The following is a 20,046-nucleotide window of genomic DNA, read 5'->3' on the forward strand; positions in this document are numbered from 1 at the left end:
GGATGACCCAGTGACTTGTTTCTGATGAATAGAATACTGTAAATATTGTCATGTGACATCATAATGGAGATTGGAATATGATCCAACTTGCTCATTTACTGTCATTGTCCTACTTGCTCTCAGGAAAGTCAATTTCCATTTTGGAAGTTGCCCTATGAAAGGCTCCAGGGCAGCCCTGGCCAGGTGGCTCAGTTGGCTGGAGCATCATCCCATCCACCAAAGGGCTGTGGGTTCGATTCCTAGTTGGGGCACATACCTAGGTTGTGGATTTGATCCCCAGTCAGGACACATACGAGGGTAATTGATCAGTTTCTCTCTCACATTGATCTCTCTCTCTAAAAACACAAAAGCAACAACAAAAATCAATGAAGGTGGATCCTCGGGGGAGGATTCAAAACTAACAGAGGAAAGAAAAGGCTCCAGAGCAGGAAACTGTGTGGACTTCCACCAACAGACAATGAGCAACAGTGATCCTCCGTCCAGCAGCCTGTAAGGAACTGAATTCTACCACAGCCCCAGGAGAGAGCCTGGAGCACCTGCTCTCCACGGGCAATGAATGCAGCCCCGGCTGACTCTTGGCTCACAGGCCCAGGCCACCCCCAGGTTCCTGACCCACAGACACTGTAGAATAATGTGTTTATTATTTGTGGTTGCTGAGTTTTTGAGATCTTTTGTAACATAGCAATAAACACCGAATGCACGGGGAGAAAAGAGCTCAACTGATCAGTTCCATGGCCACAGTGCCTGGAGAGCAAGAGGTCACAGAGTACCACACGGGCCTGGTAAAACCTTTGAGTTCTTTGTACAAACCTGGCCTCCCAGTGGCCAGGCCGGGACATGGTCTTGCGATGGCCTAGAATCCTAAGACTGCTGTTCTATGAACGGTGAGAACACAGTCTTTCTCCTTCTACAGATGGCCTACACTATCTATCCTCTCCTTAGCCTCAACTTCCTATTTCTCCCAACATGGACTAACACATGACCCACTGACATACATTTACTCTTCCTTGAATGTCCTTCCTTCTCATCCTGATATTCATCTCTTAATCATTGGTCAGGTGTCCACATGGTCCCTAATGTCATCAGACAGGTAGCCACTTTCCTCCTCTGGACTACCAAGCACCTCAAGCTTGTCTCAGCTACAACACTAGCATACTGCATTCTGTTTTCCTGTCTGTTTCCATTGGCCAATTGGGGTCCATTCAATGGTCCCAGTGCCCTCCTGGTACATTGTAAGATTCAGACATATTTGTTCAATGAAAAATGTATTCATGTATAGACATTATCACAAATAAGATAGTAAAATCCCAACATATAGTAGCATAGTACACCAAATAACCAAACATTTGTCAACTCTCTACATACTATGATATACAACATATTTGCCTCTGAAATCAGTGCTAGTGATGTTTTTCATCAATAAATGTTAGGAACTGTCACTGCATTTGCATTTTTTAAAAAATCCTCACCTGAGGATATTTTTCCATTTATCTCCAGATAGAGGGAGAGGGAGAGGAAGGGGGGAGACAGAGAGAGAGAGAGAGAGAGAGAGAGAGAGATGCATCGATCAGCTGCCTCCCAAACTACCCCAACCAGGGCCAGGGACCAAACTGCAACAGAGGCATGTGTCCTTGACCAGAATTGAACCCGAGACTCTCTGGTCCGTGAGCTGATGCTCCAACCACTGAGCCAAACCAGCCAGGGCTGCATTTGCATTTTTTTTGTATAATTAAAATACACTTTTCCCTTTGATTTTTCAGCCTCATTTTTGTAACCTTATGGGCTACTTAGGTCTTCTAGTAACTAAATGGGACATCTAACTGAGTCACTCAGCCATCTCTTTGTAGTCTTGTCCTTTGCTGATATTTTTTCCTGCAAAGAGACTCAAATTCTTGATGCAAAATGACACGTAGCAAACAGAATTAAATTGCAGGATCTATCAGGACTTTTCAGCATCTATAAATCCTTGGCTAATTTAGGACCTTTGAGTATCCTGAAGTATCCTGGCCTCCTCCTGTTCATGCTATAATCTAAATGCGAAAGTAGGATGCTTTTGTTATGAGGAACCATTTTAGTTACAGGAGGCCCTGGAAATAGCTTCAGTACATCCTGTACACTGTCCCTCGATCCCATTGTGAAAACATCTGCTGGTCTCTTGCCATGAAGTATGGATTCCCTGCTGCTCGGCTCTTACGGCATATCTTGGCTGCAGAGCCCACAGCTGAGAGTCACTAAGTCTTTGCTGTATTTGAAACCTAGAGAACTTCTTCTGGATGTAGTACAGGATAGTGGCACTTTGTGATAAATCAGGTGAAATACCAAGGTCTTATTCATATTACTGTTCATGCTCACCAACTGACCATCTCAAGCTCTCATCAACATTTATGCTGCTAGGTAGAAGGGCACATACACAAAAATTGCATGTGGTTCTTGCCTTCTAGGAGCTTAACGTCGGAAATTTTATACCAGAGTAAAGGTGAAAATGCAAGCCTATGTAGAACAGTAGATTAGTGCCACCCTGTGAATGTTCTGGTGCGTCAAGAACACCAAGAGTCACCTCACCTCACAGAGACCAGATTTGCTTAGACTGTCCTCCCTTCCACCCACACAAACACACAGTGGCGTGAGTCTCTGCAGAACCAGCCACTCTTCACCCCATATTCACAGCGTTCATCCACAGTTTGAATCTTTTTACCTTTAATGTGCTATTCAAGGTTCGGATTTTGTGGAGTTTCTCATTGATGGATGGATTTTTACACCGCTTCACAAAGGACTTTCTCAACTCCTTTTTGGTGGAAGGTCGTCGGTCCCCAAGAGGAGATAGACTGGCTTGCTCTAAGGATTTGTAGAGCTTCTCCATTTCATCTTCAGACACTTTTGCTTCCTCTATTAAAATAAAAAGGCAATAACAATTAACTCAGTTAAAATCAAGGTGAGAACACTGGACACTGTGGTCCTAAACACTATGTTAGGACCTATGACACTATGATCTCAGACTTCTAGCTTCCAGAACTGTGAGACAATAAATTGTTGTTGACTAGGCCACTCAGTTATGGTACTTCATTATGACAGAGTCATGTTTCCTTTGAAGGCACTAGGGCAGGACCTGTTCCAGGCCTCTCTCCATGCCTTGGGTTGTAGCAACATAACTCCAATGGTCACAGGGTATTCTCCCTGTGTGCATGTCTCCCAGTCCAAATGTGTCCCTTGTATAAGGACACCAGTCATTCTGGATTAGAAATCACCCTACCGACCTCATCTTAACTAATTACGTCTGCACCTACTCAGTTTCTCGTAAGGTCACATTCTGAGGTGAGGTACTGGGGGTTAGGACTCCAACATAGGAATTTTGGAGGAACGCAATCAAACCCATAATAGTCCACCATCTAGCCAGCCAAAATTCATGTCATTCTCACATGCAAAATACATTCATACCATTCCAACATCTCCAAAGTTTTAACCCATTCCAACATCAATGCTAAGTCCAAAATCTAATCCAGATATCGTCTATATCTGGTATTGGTGGGACTCAAGGAATGATTCATCCTGTGGCACACTTCCTCTCCATCTGTGAACCTGTGAAACCAAAGGAGTTATGTGTTTCTAGAATATAGGGATGGATAGGCAAACTAATACACACCACCCCAAGTCTGGAACTACTGCACGAGATGACTTCTGATGTTCTTTTTAGAACTGCCCTTTGAGAGAAGACACCTACCTCTGGTCTGTGGCTTTGAGCAGATAAAGACCATTTTTGGTGCTGCCTCTACTCACATTCCTAAATAGGCCTCTCCAGCCTCAGCCAAAATTCATCTAGTGAAGCAATTCCACCCAAGATCCAGGGGACCAGATGTGCTGGGCTAATCCCATGGCAGTTCCATCATGTTGGCCACAGTCATTGATTTAGGAACGAGCAGGAGTTTCAGGTCAGACTAGTTGGGGCCAGGGACCTCCGTTCTGAACTTTGGTTTGGGGATATCAGGGAATCATTTTCTCTTTTTTCCTAAACTAAGTGGTGTGATGATAAGAGTTAGCAGATTCCAGGAATCATCCCAAGAATCGTGAGAATGGAGCCCATCTATAGGACACAGCTGAGGCAGGCTTCTTGGTGATGCCATGAGAGCTCTCTCAGCCACGGGAGCCAGCACAGTGCCTTTGCTAAGATAACCTTGGGTGTGGTTTCAGTCCCGTGCACCCAAGGGGACTCCAAACAATACAGAAGGTTCCCCAAAGAAAATCTTCATATCCTGATGTTGGTTTAATTTCTTACTAAGGACTTCATATCTTTATTCCTTTTTTTTTTTTTTTTTATCCTCACCCGAGGACATTCTTGCATTCATCTTCAGATAGAGCGAGAGGGAGAGAGGGAGGAAAAGAGAGAGAAACATCTATGTGAGAGAGACACACCGACTGGCTGCCACCCCACAGGACCCCAACTGAGGCCAGGGACAAACTGCAACCGAGGTACGTGCGTGCCCTTAGCGGGAACCGAACCCAGGTCTCCCTGGACCGCGGGCCGATGCTCTAATCGCTGAATCAAACTAGCCAGGGCCATATCTTTATTCCTTAATTTCCTGAAAATATATCTTGGGAAAGATACAAAATGAGATTCTTCTTCCATCACATAGTCCTTAGAGTCTATGCATTTACTCCTGTCGTAAGGAAAAGTTTGATAGAGGACCATGTACAAAGTATGGCATTAGGGGATACTAAAAATAGACCTCTCGAAGGAGAAAGAAAAGCATACAATAGTGATCTAGAACCATCAAAATCAAGCAAATTTCACTTACTTTACAATTCACTCTTGTAAGATAAGAAATCTTTAAGCAATAGTTTTCCTCTATTTACTGCCAGAAAGTCATGACAGGTGTTCCCAATACTCTTTTGTTAAATAGAGAACAAAGACGTTGGACTAACTTTGCAACTGACTTAAAGCACTGGTCAGTAAACCTCTTTGTTCTTTACCAAAACAGTCCCCCAAAAAGGGCCAAAATATACAACACTACACTTGAACATAATTAGACTTTTTGGCTCAGGTTGTGTGCCAGATACCAACAGTGGGTTTTTGTCAAGCACACGAAAAACTGCTCAACATCATTAGCCATCAGAAAAATGCAAACCCAAACCACAATGGGATACTACTTCACATCCATGGGGGTGGCTAGAATGAAAAAGACAGACAATAGTAAATGTGGGTGAGGATATAGAGAAACTGGAACCTTTATACATTGCTGGTGGGAATGTAAAATGAAGCCACCACTTTTAGGAGACAGTCTGGCAGCCCCCTCCAAATGCAAAATGTAGAGTTACCATACAATCCACAATTCCACTCCTAGATATTTACTCAAGAGAATTAAAACAGTAATAACATAAAACATGTACATGAATATTCACAGGAACACTATTCATATAGACAAAAAGTTGGAACAGCCTAAATGTTCAACTAGTGAATGGATAAACAAAATGTGGCCTGTACATACAATGGCATATTATTCAGTAAGTAAAAGAAATGAAGTACTGAACATACTACAGGAAAGAACCTTGAAAACACCCTGCCAGGTAAAAGAAGCCAGTGACAAAAAACCACATGTTGTATGAGTCCGTTTATATAAAATGTCCAGAACAGGCTAACCCACAGGGACAGAAAGCAGATTAGTGGTTGCCTGGGGAGAAAATGGAAAATGATCGCTAATGCACTCAGGTTCCTTTTTGTGGTGCTAAAAAGCAAATTAGATTATGGCGACAGTTGCACAGCTCTGTGAATGTACCACAAACCACTGAACTGTATGTTCTTATGTGTGAATTTTATGATATGTGAAACATATCTCGATAAGGGTGTAAAGAATAGAGAATTTTATGAGATAATCACGACTGATGCTCCCTGCACAGAAATACTAAGCATGGTAATAGTCCTGCAGGTAAGCTGGAGGCATTAGAAAGTTTTCAGGAAATTCAATAAAAAGACATCTGAATCTTAGAGGGGACATGCGGATTAAGGATTCCGGGTGTTTTCAGACATACAAGGAGATGCTAATGTTATATACAGGGTCAGGCAAAAGTAGGTTTACAGTTGTTCGTATGGAAAAAATACAATAATTAGTCAATAATAATACAAGAATAGACTCCGTTTCACGTCCTTACAACTGCAAACCTACTTTTGGCAAACCCTATATATTTGTTATACCTAGGCAAGTAGGACTTTACTTCGAATAAAGTTTAAATAAATACATAGCTTTCAGTACCATCGTATTTTTAAAGTAATACATAGTTAATAAACTTCAAGAAGCAAATCAAACAAGCATACAGGACAGCAAACATGATAAACAGAATAATTTCCTTTAAGTTTCACTCTATTCACCAAGCTGTTCAGTTATTCTACTAAAGCTTATGATAGAAAATAAAATTACTCGTGACTAATACATTAGTTTGTAATTATGTCAGAGTAAAATGATATATTGAGATTAGGTATCTAATTCAACTGATATTAAATTGGTAAAGATAAAAACAACTAGAATCTTAGAGTAATATGACATAAAGTACATTACGCAAATGAAAAATAAAGAGGACTGCCTTTTGGATAATTTTCTCGTTGTTTAACATACTTATATGGGTATATATCACCTTTACGTTAAAATATCAGAGGTAACCGCTTTCATACACACATATCCCTTTCTCTGACTTAAACTTTGGGACATTAGCAATAAGAATATAGGTGTGTGTGGGTGTGTGTATAACTTTAAATATAGTTTTATTGTTTTTTTTTTTAGAGAGAGGAAGGGAAAAAGAAACATTGATGTAAGAGATATATCGATCAGCTGCCTCCTGCATACCCCTCACCGGGGATTAAGCCTGCAACCCGGGCATGTGCCCTGACCGGGAATTGAACCAGGACCTCTCAGTCCACAGGACAATGCTCAATCCACTGAGCCACACAGGAGGGGCAGTGTGTGTATAACGTTAAAATTAACATACAGGTAAAGTGTACCTATTAAGATTACTGAAAGTTAATATAGAATTCACCTAAAATATGAACAAATAATATTCTTTATTTGGATTCATTTAGAAATTGGAGATAATAGTGAAATAAGTTAAAGGTGCTGGAGAAATGTCAGGAAAAATAAAAGACGAATCGTTATTGTGCTCCTCTTCTCTCTCAGTCTCCCCTTAGAGGAAACCTTAAACTGAAAGACTATGTGTCTAACTTCTAATAACCTGACTCCAGAATTGCCCACAAACGAAAGTGCAATAAAAGAACAAATGGAGATGGGAGTAGTAAAAAAAAAAAAAACCTTATTGGCTATTTTGTGTCATAATCTGAGAGACATACAATGCACCTGTGGTCGAACCATGTCCACGTCTAGCCAAAGACTTTATATTGTTTTTACTGCTGCTAGTGCTGGTGCGTAGGTCTTCACAGAACCATAAAATGAGCATTCAGTAATAATGGAAGCAGATGATAAATAGAATCACGGGGGTGGGAAGGATCCAGGGATATACGCACACAATGAAACACAGCTTGGCCTGAGCCCAAACAGAAGGGGGCCCTTTCCCAGTTGCTACACAAAGAGTGGCACTGGCCTGTTGGCTCACACGACTGTCCCTGGACCTTTAAGGGGCTTCTCCATAAACTAATATTATAAAAAGCTCCCTATCATATTTTTATGTTATATTTTTCTAAATTACAATAAATATTTGAAAGCACTGGTTTATTTCTCTTATCTTACCAGATTGTAAAAAGCACAAAAAGAAAAAAAAAAAGACTGGCAGAAAAGGCCACTTATCTCTCTCCCATTGGGAACAGAAGCCAAGTTAATTATTTCCACTTCCCTTGTCTTCTGGTGCAAAATAAATTAATTCTGTCAGACAGCCAAGTGTTTCCAATGCAATTGTTATCCTTCCTCTCAAGAGGACATTTTAGTCTTCTTACATAAAAGAGCGAGACCTGAATTCCCTTCTCTACATAAAGCATTTCACAGTCCAGCTCATCTAGCGTCACAAGGGCTTTGTCAGAAAAGGTGAAAACTTTTTATTTTATGAGAAAAAAATGAGATTCTTGAAACATAGTAAGTACTCTTTCCCCAATGTAAACCAGTAATGGAATTAAGAACAGAAGTTCAGCCCTGGCCAGTTTGGCTCAGCAGTTAGAGCGTCAGCCCACAGACCAAAGAGTCGCGGGTTTGATTCTGGTCAAGTGTGTGTATCTCGGTTGCAGATGGATCCCCGGCCCTGGTCGGGGTCATGTGGGAGGCCAGCAATTGCTGAGTCTCTCTCACACTGATGTTTGTCTCTCTCTCTTTCTCTCCCTCCCACTCTATCTGAAGATAAATGTAAAAATATCCTCGAGTGAGGATTAAAATAAAAAAGAAGAAAAGTTCAGCCCAGCCATCTGGCCCAGTGGATTGAGCGTCATACCATGGGCTGAGAGTCATACCATGGGCTGAGAGTCATACCATGGACTGAGCGGTCCAGGTTCAATTCCCGATCAGGGCACATGCCTGGGTTGCAGGCTCAATTCCCAGTAGGGGGCGTGCAGGAGGTAGACAGCCGATGTTTCTCTCTTACATGGATGTTTCTCTCTCTCTCTCTCTCAAAATGTCAATAAAAGCATATATATTTTTAAAGAAGAATAAAAGTTTAATTCCACACTGTGCGGGTCCAGGTGCTTCTAGGCCAGTCTTCTCAAATATTCATTGGCCAAAGTCACCTAGAGATCTGGTTACAATGCAGATTCTGATTTAGTCAGGCTGGGGTGGTGCTGAGATTCTAAATTGGTTTTTAAATTTTTTCTTTTAAATCCTCACCCAAGGATATTTTTCCATTTATTTGCAGATAGAGTGAGAGTGATGGAGGGAGGGAGGAAGTGAGTGAGAGAGAGAGAGAGAGAGAGAGAGAGAGAGAAACACTGATGTGAGAGAGACACTTCGACTGGTTGCCTCCCACACGACCCTGACCAGGGCTGGAGACAAACTGCAACCAAGGTATATGTTCTTGACCAGAATTGAACCTGAGACTGGTCCACAGGCCGAATGACCGCTGAGCCAAACAGGCCAACGTGAGATTCTAAATGTTTAACAAGCTCGTAGGTGATGTGGGAATGGCTGCTCCATGGACCGTACTCTGACCAGCAAGGTTACAGTCTGTCATCAATCTGCCATGAAACACCAGCCTCAAGTCATCAGAAGAGAAAGGGACTGGAGTCACAATGAGGAATATGGGACTTGTCCAGAAAGCAGCATCTATTTGCTTTGAGCCACATCCTAATTAAAAAAACATATATGGGGTGTCTCCAAAAATGTATACATAAAAGGAGTATAACTATAAAGCCAGTGTTTAATAAAATGTATTTCACTTTCAAACTGTAACAGAATCTACAGACACCCTGTATATTCACAGCTTTGCCCACAGGAGTATGTCCACAACCTCTGCTCTAGAGCATCGGTAGCTCATGTTGGGCTGACATGATTTTGAGGTGAACGTTGGTGACATTTTACATCTGTTACACGAGCTCAGAACGTCCTGAGGGGTCAGACTAGTAAACTTTTCTCCAAACTTAGGTCAGTAACCTACTAAGTTATACTCAAGAAAGATATTTTTTAAGAGGATCTTTCTTGATGACATCAGTAAATGAGACAAGACAACATTTTTAACTAATGGTTACAAGTTCACTTTTTTCCAAGATCATGTCAAATGAATGTGCTGCTGTCTTCGCTTCCTCCCACATATTTTACCCATTGTCTGCTTCCCGGGACAGGCGTGCTCCAGGGACCCAGAACACAGTTGTCGAGAACACTGTAGGCAGATTGGCTAAATGCTGTATTTTCAGCTTTGCCTCCCCCACTATTTTTTATTTTTAGTGTTTCCTCTTGCTTTCTAGAACGTGATTTTTATTTTCTCTTTAAAACATAAATTCTTACCCTTTGAGATGACATGGAGGGACCTGGAGAGTACTATGCTGAGCAAAATAAGCCAGTCAGAGAAAGACAAGTGCCACATGATCTCACTTATTTGTGGAACATAATGAAAAATATAAACAGTCAACCAAAAGAGATCCAGAATCATGGAAGTAGGGAACAAACGGACAAACTTCAGAGGGATGGGGGTGGGAGAGATGGAAAGAGATAAACCAAAGAAGTTATATGCATAACCAATCTACACGGACATTAGGCTGGGGAAGGCAGGTGAGGGGTGGGAGCGGGAAAGGGGGGTCAATAGGGAAAAAGGGGGACATCTGTAATACTTTCAACAATAAAATAAATAAACAAACATAAATTCTGGCTTCAGAAGACAAGGGGAATTCATATGCCATATTTCATATTAGAATTTGAAAGAAAACCTTTTAGAGGTTGAAAAAGTCTTAATGATGCTCCAAGGAAGATAATGTTAGTTTCCAAATGTGAAACACTTGCAAAGGTTTAGGGAGAAGTGGTCTCCCTGTCTCAGGTGCAATGCTCTGTTTGAGAAAGGAGAGACCACGGAGCGCACTGGTTACCGATAACCAAGTCACTGGGACATTCTGTGTAGCTTTTAAGACTCTACAAATGTTTTTTAACGCAACACTTGATACCAATAGGTCAAAAGCATTTTGCAGGCTTTCTCTAGTGATTCTGACAACTCTACAATGTAGCAAAAGACTTAGATCATAATGATGAACAAGTTTAAAGTATATAACTAAGATAAATCTGGGTTACTCATTTTGACAGTAAGGATGTACTGACCTAGAACATTAGTATAGTATAATTTTGAGGGAGAGACTACCGGTTTTTGCTGCTGTTGATGCTTGTGGAGATATTAGGTATGAAGTTTTGGGAAAAGTATTATTAATACTGACATCGAGGAGAGAATGTCCACACATAGAAAGATTAAAAACCTTGACCAAGGTCACAATGAGACAAACCTAGGTTCTGACCCAAAGGTCACTGTCTTAAATACTATGCTATCCTATGAAAATATTTGATATACTTTCTTTTGAATAAAGCTCAATGGTGTTTATTTCAAATCAGGTAACACACTGTCACTGAGGTAGTAGCTGGTGGGACTAGACAGGCCAAATTCAGATCCCTGCTTCCAAGGGAAAAATCCCTACCCACAGCCTCTGTTTCCGAGGTGCCTAAGTTTACTCTTCAAACTCTGTTGTTACAGGACCACAGAGAACTAGACCCCAGGTCAGGATATTCTTAAGATGGGCAGCGCCCTAGGGCACAGGCCAGAAAATCAGATTCTCTGCTTGGGCGTTTGAACTGGACACTTGGAGATAATGAACCAGTTTACATTGGGAGCAGAAGGTGAGAGTAAAGGTCACAATAGATTGTGGCCCTGGATACAACAAAGGTGTAAGTGCTTAGAAACAGAGAAGGTAAAGTTAGAAGAATGGTAATTAGGAATGATGTGATTTAAAAAATATGGCAGGTAAAAGAAATTCTATAAGAGAGAAAGAGAGCACTCTATTATAAAATTAGTATTTTTACTTGAGTTCTTATAGGTCTGAAAGAAGACTAGTTTCACTTTAGTTTTCCTCATTTTTCTATATTTGCTTTACCATCGCTGCTGAGTCATGTACCTACTTTCTCTTGGGTATTTGATGTTTCTATTCAGTAAGGCAATTCAGCACTCTAACTACTTTATTACTTTTATTGATAAGAACAAACCTAGTCTAGTAGACGATCTTTAATGTTGTTTTTGTTTTATTATTATTGCCTCTTATGGTAGTAATTTCTGGAAATAATCTAAGGTTGAGTCCATTTCCCAAGCACCTGATATAGAGCTTTACATTCTCAAAACAAATATTACATTTGTTTTTCTCTCTTTTTTGGTATGTTTTTATTGATTTTTGAGAGAGAGAGAGCGATAGAAACATCAATGTGAGAAACTTCTATTGGCTGCCTCCTGCACACCCCCTAACGGGGATCAAGCCCTCAACCCAGGCATGTGCCTTGACCGGAAATTGAACTCGGACCTCTCAGTCCATGGGATGATGCTCAGTCCTCTGAGCCACACTGGCTGGGCTACACTTGTTTCTCAAATGTATTCTTTCAATCATAGGAGCACCAAGGATTTGGTGAAATATGTAATGTAGACATAATATTTCTGTATTTGCCCACATCCTAAGAAAACAAAAAACACTGACACGTATATTAAAAAGGTATATGGTCAGGTTTTCTTTTTCTTTTTAAAATATATTTATGAGGTGGAGATTGAATGGGGGAAAAAATAGCTGGAAAATTGCATAAAATCAAGGCTACAAATTCAATGCGCTACAGAGAAATATGTCAGCGTTGGCCCCGTAACATGCTAGATCCACCCCATACTGGGGACAAGTAGGAAAGACAGATAGAAATGGAAGATTCGGAAGCAGGGAAGTGGTCAAGAGCAGTGAGGCGAGAGGAAGGAAGAAGTTACCCCATCCTAATTTCACGACGCAGAGAATGAAGGTCTGGAATCTATACATGCCCTTACCTTTTTAAGATGAAGCACTCTTTTTCTTATTTCTATTATTATAGTCTAGTGTCATCTATAACTACTTGCATGACATCCTTAATTTTTGCCTTATAGAAATCCTTAATGTATATAGTAAGACCTCACTTAGCCTTGCCAGCAGGTTCATGGAACTACGATGACACAGTACACTGAAACCTATTTTACCACAGGCTAACTGACATACACAACAGTTAAGTTCCTATGGCATTTCATCAACTTTATAATGAAATAACATCGAATGAAATGACATTATTCAAAGACTCACTGTACATATTTAGATTATATATTTAAATGTGATCATCACATGCCTACTAGGAAAAGTTTTTCCCAGGAAATGATAATCCTACAGAGTTTAAATTATTTAATGTTATAGGAGACAGCATGTGCTGGAAAACATCTGACTCATCCGTGATTCCTCTCTTTTCTTCACATATTTGACTCATTCATTTAGTCAACTCATCCATCGAACACTCTGTCAATGTCCACTGTGTGCTGGGGCAGTGTATTTGAGATACTAGGGATGGCCTAAAACAGACAAGATCCTGTATGAATCTTACATTCTATCCTTATAATATGTCCCAAATATGTGTATTTTCCCAACCCCCACCCTCCTTGCTACCATCTCAATCCAACCACCATTATTTCACTTTTAGACTATTTCAGCAGCTATGTAACCAGCCAACGTTAGCTTCCTAATATCCATTTTCCATATAGTGAAGTTATCTTGTAAACCACACCCTAACATACCCTAGCTTCAATTTCTCCAAAAACATCTCACTGCACTCGGAACAACATCCAAACACCTTACGTGCCCCAACCAGTGCCACACACGCCAGGTGCTACTGAGTTCTCCAATCCTTCTATGCCTCCCCTGCCCCCTCTGCTTCAGCCACTACCATTACTCAGATGTTTGTGGTGAAGCGCTTGTGAGGAAACCTACAGAGATGCCGGTGTATAAAAGTACAGCACCTACAATTACAGTAGTAGGCTATACATCTACGTTTGTGTGAGTGCACTCTATCATGTGCAAACGATGGTAAAATCACCTGATGACACATTTCTCAGAATGAATCCCCATCAACAAGCGGTACATGGCTGTATTTAGATGCCTCTGTTTCTATTGTCAAGTGACCTGTACTGTCTCACTGGTAGTTAAAAAACGGGAAGGAAATTATTCTGGTTATACCATGTGGCTTGGCTCAGATCAATCTAACCCAACCCTGTGTCTTGCTGATGATCTAGGCAGAATTATTCTTAATCAGGTGGTTAAAATCTCAGGTTCTATAGTCAAACAGACTGCATTCCAAACACAGCTTTCACACATACGAGGTGCATGACCACTTTCAGCAATTTACTTAACCACTTTAAGCCCCAGATTCTTCATCTATAGACTAGAAGTGGCAATCAAGTACCTACTTTTAAGCTGGCTGTAGTTGAGAAACAGTGAAATTTTCCCATTGAGAGCAAGAATGCCTGCAATCACCGTTCCTACCAGCATTGTACTGCAGGGCCGACCCAGGCAAGAAATTAACAGACGCGATGATTGGAAAGAAAACAATACAAAACTGTCATTATTCACAAAGATATGATTGTGTTTATGAGAAAACTTTAAAGATAAATTATTAGAATTAAAATGAGCCTGGCTGATGTAGCTCAGTGATTGAGTGTCGACCCATGCACCAAGAGGTCACCAGTTTGATTCTCAGTCAGGGCACATGCCCAGGTTGTGTGCCTGATCCCCACAGTGGGGCATGTAGGAGGCAGCCAATCGATGTTCTCTTTCATTGATGTTTCTATCTCTCTCTTCCTCTCTCTAAAATCAATAAAGAAAAAAAAATTAAAAACAATAAAAAAAAAGAACTTAGCCAGTGTGCCAGTTTTTTAAATAATGTGTTTTTTAAATCAATTACATTTATTTACACCAGCAATAGTTATAAAAGAAAAAGAAAAAATATATTTAAAAAACATTTAAAAATATAGAATATGTAGAAATAAATCTAACAAAATATTTTCAAGACTTGTACAGAAAAATTTAGAAATTATAGAACTTAACTATAAGATGTAAAAAAAAACACACAAATAAATACAGAATGGTAAGGAGACTAGTTTTATAAATTAGAATAGTTTTAATTGTAACAATTTCTATTTTCTCCAGATTAAATCTTAAAGTGTAATGCACAATCCATGCCAAAATTCCACAATGTTATACAACTTGACTAGGTGATTCTAAAATGTATATGGAAGTTAAAATGGCCAAGAATATCCCAAACACTTTAAAAATAATAAGGTAGAAAGACTTGTCCTATGACATACTAAGACACGTTTTCTAAAAGAGTATGAGTCAAGGTTAAAAAAAAAATCAACCCTGGCTGGTTTGGCTCAGCAGTTAGAATGTCGACCTGCAGACTAGAGAGTGCCGGTTTGGTTCCCGCTAAGGGCACATACCTTGGTTGCAGTTTATCTCTGGTCCTGGTTGGGGTTGTGTGGGTGGCGACCACTCGATGTGTCTCTCTCACATCAATGTTTCTCTCTCTCTCTCTCTTCCTCTCTCCCTCCCACTCTATCTGAAGATGAATGAAAAAAAAAAAAAAGACTGAAGTCTGAGAAGCAACAGCACTAGATTTATAAGATGGCCTTGGGGACTCATGTGGACATCAGGGAAAAAGATAGATTTTACATAAATGATAGAAACATCACAAATGTATATGGAATAAGAGGTTATTGCATACTATTATGGCACATGTAAAAATCATCTAAAATTATTTACAGTTTATAAAACAATGGTAGATTATTTTCATGGTATCAGTTTAGGGAGGAATTACTTAATGAAAACAAAAAAAATTATTAACTATAAAGAAAAAGATGGATAACCCCATTAAGATAGACTGCTATTCATTAAAAAACACCATTTATAAATGAAAAGAGAAATCAATAAGTAGAGAAGATATTGGCAATACATTCAACCAACAATGAAAAAATATCCAATATAATTTCCATGATATGTAAAATCCATTGGAAAAAAAATCAAAGAAGTATGGGTAAAAGAGTAAAAATAAACATGAAAATATGCTAATTCATAATCAATTACTCGTGAGGATGTGGAGCTTTGTAGGCTATCACCCAGAATATACGCATAAAAATTCTCATTCAAAGAATGAAAACACCAGCCACAGACTTGGAGAAAATATTTGCAGCCACATATCTGATAAAACGTCTCATATTTAAAAGATACAAAGACCAGCAACATACTTCACAGAACTAGAACATATACTTCAAAAGTTCACATGGAACCAAAAAAGACCCCGAATAGCCACAGCAATCTTGAAAAAGAAGAATAAATTTGGAGGGATCACAGTACCAGACTTCAGGTTATACTACAAAGCCACTGTAATCAAAACAGCCTGGTACTGGCACAAGAACAGACAGATAGATCAATGGAACAGAATAAGAACCCAGAAATGGACCCAAGACAATATGCTCAATTAATATTTGACAAAGGGGGCAAGAGCATACAGTGGAGTTAAGACAGTCTCTTTAATAAATGGTGCTGGGAAAATTGGACAGCTACATGCAGAAAAAATGAAACTAGACCACCAACTTACACCCTACACAAGAATAATCTCAAAATGGATAAAAGACTTAAATGTGACTCATGAATCCATAAAAATCCTAGAAGAAAATGTAGGCAACAAAATTTCAGACATCATACGCAGCAGAATTTTCACTGATAACATCACCTAAGGCAACAGAAACAAAGGAGAAAATGAAGACATGGGACTATATCAAACTCAAAAGCTTCTGCACAGCAAAAGAAACAACCACCAAAATGGAAAGGCAACCCACTGTATGGGTGAGCATAATTGCCAATGATACATCAGATAAAGGGTTAATTTCCAAAATACATAGAGTCCTCATACAACTCAACTAAAGGAAGACAAAGAACCCAATTAAAAAATGGGCAGAGGAACTAAATAGACACCTCTCCAAACAGGACATACAAATGTCTAAGAGACATATGAAGAGATGCTCAACATCACTAATCATCAGAGAGATGCAAATTAAAACAACAATGAGGTATCACCTCACACCTGTCAGAATGGCTGCCATCAACAAATCATCAAACAAGTGTTGGTGAGGTTGTGAAGGAAAGGGGACTCTAGAACACTGCTGGTGGGAATGCACACTGGTGCAGCCACTATGGAAAACAATATGGTGTTACCTCAAAAAATTAAAAATTGAACTGCCATTTGACCCAGTGATCCCACTCCTAGGAATATACCCTAAGAAGCCTGAAACACCAATCAGAAAGAATATATGTACCCCCATGTTCATAGCAGCACTATTTACAATAGCTAAGATCTGGAAACAGCCCAAATGTCTATCAGTAGACAAATGGATAACAAAGCTGTGGTACATATACACAATGGAGTACTATGCAGCAGTAAGAAAGAAGGATCTCTTAGCCTTTGAGATGACATGGAGAGACCTGGAGAGTATTATCCTAAGCGAAACAAGCCAAGCAGAGAAAGACAAATATCACATGATCTCACTTATTTGTGGAATATAATGAACATAATAGTCTGAGGAAGGGGGTAGTCCCAGAGATGTGGAAGTGGGGTAGAGAAGGGGGGGGTGGGAGAGTGATAAACCACAGAACTTATATGCATGTATGCATGAACAATGGACATGGACAACAAAGCTGGGGACAGGGCAGGGAGGGAGGGGACGGGCGTATCAATGGGGGGAAAAGGAGAAACATCTGTAAAAAAAATTAATTCATTAAATAAAAAATAAATTACTTATAAAATACAAAAAAATAAAAGAATAAAAGACAAAAGAACTCCACAATGAGAAAATAAAAAGTGGTTAAAAGATTTCAACAGATACCTCAGCAGTTAAGATATACAGAGAGCAAAAAAGCACAGGAAAAGATGCTCAGCATTTTATATCATTAGGGAATTACAAATTAAAACAACTACATACCATGACTCACATACTAGCATAGCAAAAATCTAAAACACTGATAACATCAAATGCTGGTAAGGATGTGAAGCAACAGAAACTCCCATTCACTGCTGATGGTAATGCAAAATGGTACAGACATATTGGCATTTCTTACAAAGCTCAACATAGTCATACCATACAATCCAGCAATTGTATTTCCAAGTATTTACTGGAATGATTTGAAATTTTTATATCCACACTCAAATCTGTACACACATGTGTATAGCAACCTTATTCTTAATTTCAAAAACTCAGAAGCAACTATGATGTCCTTCAACAAACTGTGGTACATCCATATAATGGAATACTATTCAGCCATAGCCCTGGTCGGTTTGGCTCAGTGGTTGGAGCATTGGCCCACAGAGTAGAGAGTCCCGGGTTTGGTTCCCGCTAAGGGCATGTACCTTGGTTGCAGTTTGTCCCTGGCCCAGTTGGGGTTGTGTGTGTGGTGACCACTCAATGCGTCTCTCTCACATTGATGTTTCTCTCTCTCTCTTCCATCTTCTCTCCCTCCCACTCTATCTGAAGATAAATGCAAAAATGTCCTTGGGTGAGGATAAAAAAGAAAAAAAAAGCAATGAGCTATTAACCCACGACAAAGCATGGAGGAAACTAAAACGCACATTACTGAGGGAAAGAAGTCAATCTGAAAATCATACCTACTGTATGATTCTAACTCTATTACATTCTGGGAAAGCTAAAACTAAAGAGTAAAAAGATCAATGGTTGTCAGGGGCTCGGGAAAAGGGTGGAAGAGACGATGAGGTAGAGCACAGCTTTTTACGACACTGAAACTATCCTGTATATGTCATAATGGTAGATCCATGACACTATGTACTTGTCAAAACCCACAGAAATGTACAGAACAAAGAGTGAGCCCTCACGGAAACATGGACTTCAGTTAATAAAAATTTGTCAATATTAGTTGTTCATTGTAATCAGGTAAACCACACTAATACAAGATATTAATAATAGAGGCAATGTGTGAAGGAGAAGAGGGATTATATGAAAATTCTCTGTACTTCCTGCTCAATTTTTCTGCTAATCTAAAACTGCTCTAAAAATTTAAGTCTATTAATTAAAAAAAAAAAGAAAAGAAAAAGAGAATACTCACATCAGCATTTTACATAAGAGCCCAAAGCTGGAAAAATAGAATGTTCATCAATAGTAGATACATTTCTTATGATATATTAAAACACTTGAGTACTATAAAGCAATGAAAATAAACTAATTTCACTAACACGGGGAGGATTTCACAAAGGCAGAGAAAGCAGGTAGTGGGTCATCCATGCCTGAAACAAATGCCGCTGAGGTCAACACATAGATTTAAGATTTTTCCAGTAGTAAATATTTATGCCCATTTTCAAAGCATAGTTCAAAAAACAGGGTCACTGGGAAATTTGCTAGGGACGAAATTAAGTGATAGAGATACAAAGACCAAGATCAGTCATTCACCTTGACTGACAGGCATGCTGGAGAACCTCTCAAATCTCACCGCTGCTTTCTCTATGTCCACAGCCACCCCATCTATTACAGAAGCTTCCTAACTCCTCTAATTCCCTTATTCCTAAAATAACAAGTCTTCTCTTATTCTCTTCTACTTCACCTTCTGAAGCTGACACGATTTTTATAAAGCATAGCTCAATCAAATGATTAACCTTGTTAGACATTGTCATCCATTCCTATTGAAATAAACTAATGACTAGCCCAGTATTCAACATTATCCAAATTTCTTTTCCATCTGCCTTTCCCATGTCTTCAATCTTTATCCACAGAACCTCCCACTTAAAGGTGATCTGCCCTAGTTTGAGTCCCTATTCTCTTTTAAATCCCTCAAGTACTTTGTACTCTGGGACATCTACTTTCCTGTGCTTTCTTTGGTTAAGTGTGTCTTATTCCTCCCACTCTCCTTATTAGATGTTAAAATGTTTTAGACCAGAAATTGTGTCTTATTCATCTTTGTATTCCCTCTAGCACAAAGTACTTGAATAGATGTTAACTCCTCAAAAAAATAATAAAAATAATGCTACATTGAATGGAGTTCAGTATTCAACATTTTCTTATCGTCTTGCTTTCTAAAGAGACAGGCCACAAAATTCCTACAGCAACATCTGCAGTAGCTGACTAAAATAATGTATCATCATTACTGTTCGCACGCAAATTATGTAAAAATTTTTGTAAAATTTGCTAAATTTTAAAATCTGGCTCATTTATGCCACTTCCCCGAGATGTCATGCATGCTCCAGTGTGCCTATCTTTTCATTAAAAATGCTTTTCATTAAACAGGGTTCTCAGGTTAATTCTGGCAGTACTTGTACTTGAAAAATATATTTGTATATATTGGGTGTTAGTCTTATTAGTGGTTATTAGCTTTCCAGTGTCCAGGGCATGGTCACTGTACTCATGGAGTAAGTATAATGAAATGGTCTCCCCCTTGTTAATAGCATGCAAATAGAGACAACAATGTGAGTCAGCATCACACAGGCATAAGTCGTGGGCCAAAGAACCCCTGCCAAAAGAAAGATGCAGCACAGAGTAAAATGGAACTGAGATGAACATTCACTCCAT

The 20,046-nt window shown here is 39.5% G+C and overlaps 1 protein-coding gene across 1 annotated transcript in view; it reads right to left on the bottom strand.

Moving 5' to 3' along the window:
* The window catches only part of IPCEF1 (interaction protein for cytohesin exchange factors 1), a 162,893-nt gene that overhangs the window by 12,030 nt on the left and 130,817 nt on the right, over positions 1–20,046 (bottom strand). Inside the window, exon 11 of the mRNA XM_036247901.1 lies at positions 2,696–2,886. Within this exon, the coding sequence (XP_036103794.1) occupies positions 2,696–2,886 (191 nt within the window). The remainder of the gene's footprint in view (positions 1–2,695; positions 2,887–20,046) is intronic.

The sequence above is a fragment of the Molossus molossus genome, unplaced genomic scaffold (assembly GCF_014108415.1).
Source record: "Molossus molossus isolate mMolMol1 unplaced genomic scaffold, mMolMol1.p scaffold_m16_p_8, whole genome shotgun sequence".
Taxonomy (NCBI): Eukaryota; Metazoa; Chordata; class Mammalia; order Chiroptera; family Molossidae; genus Molossus; species Molossus molossus.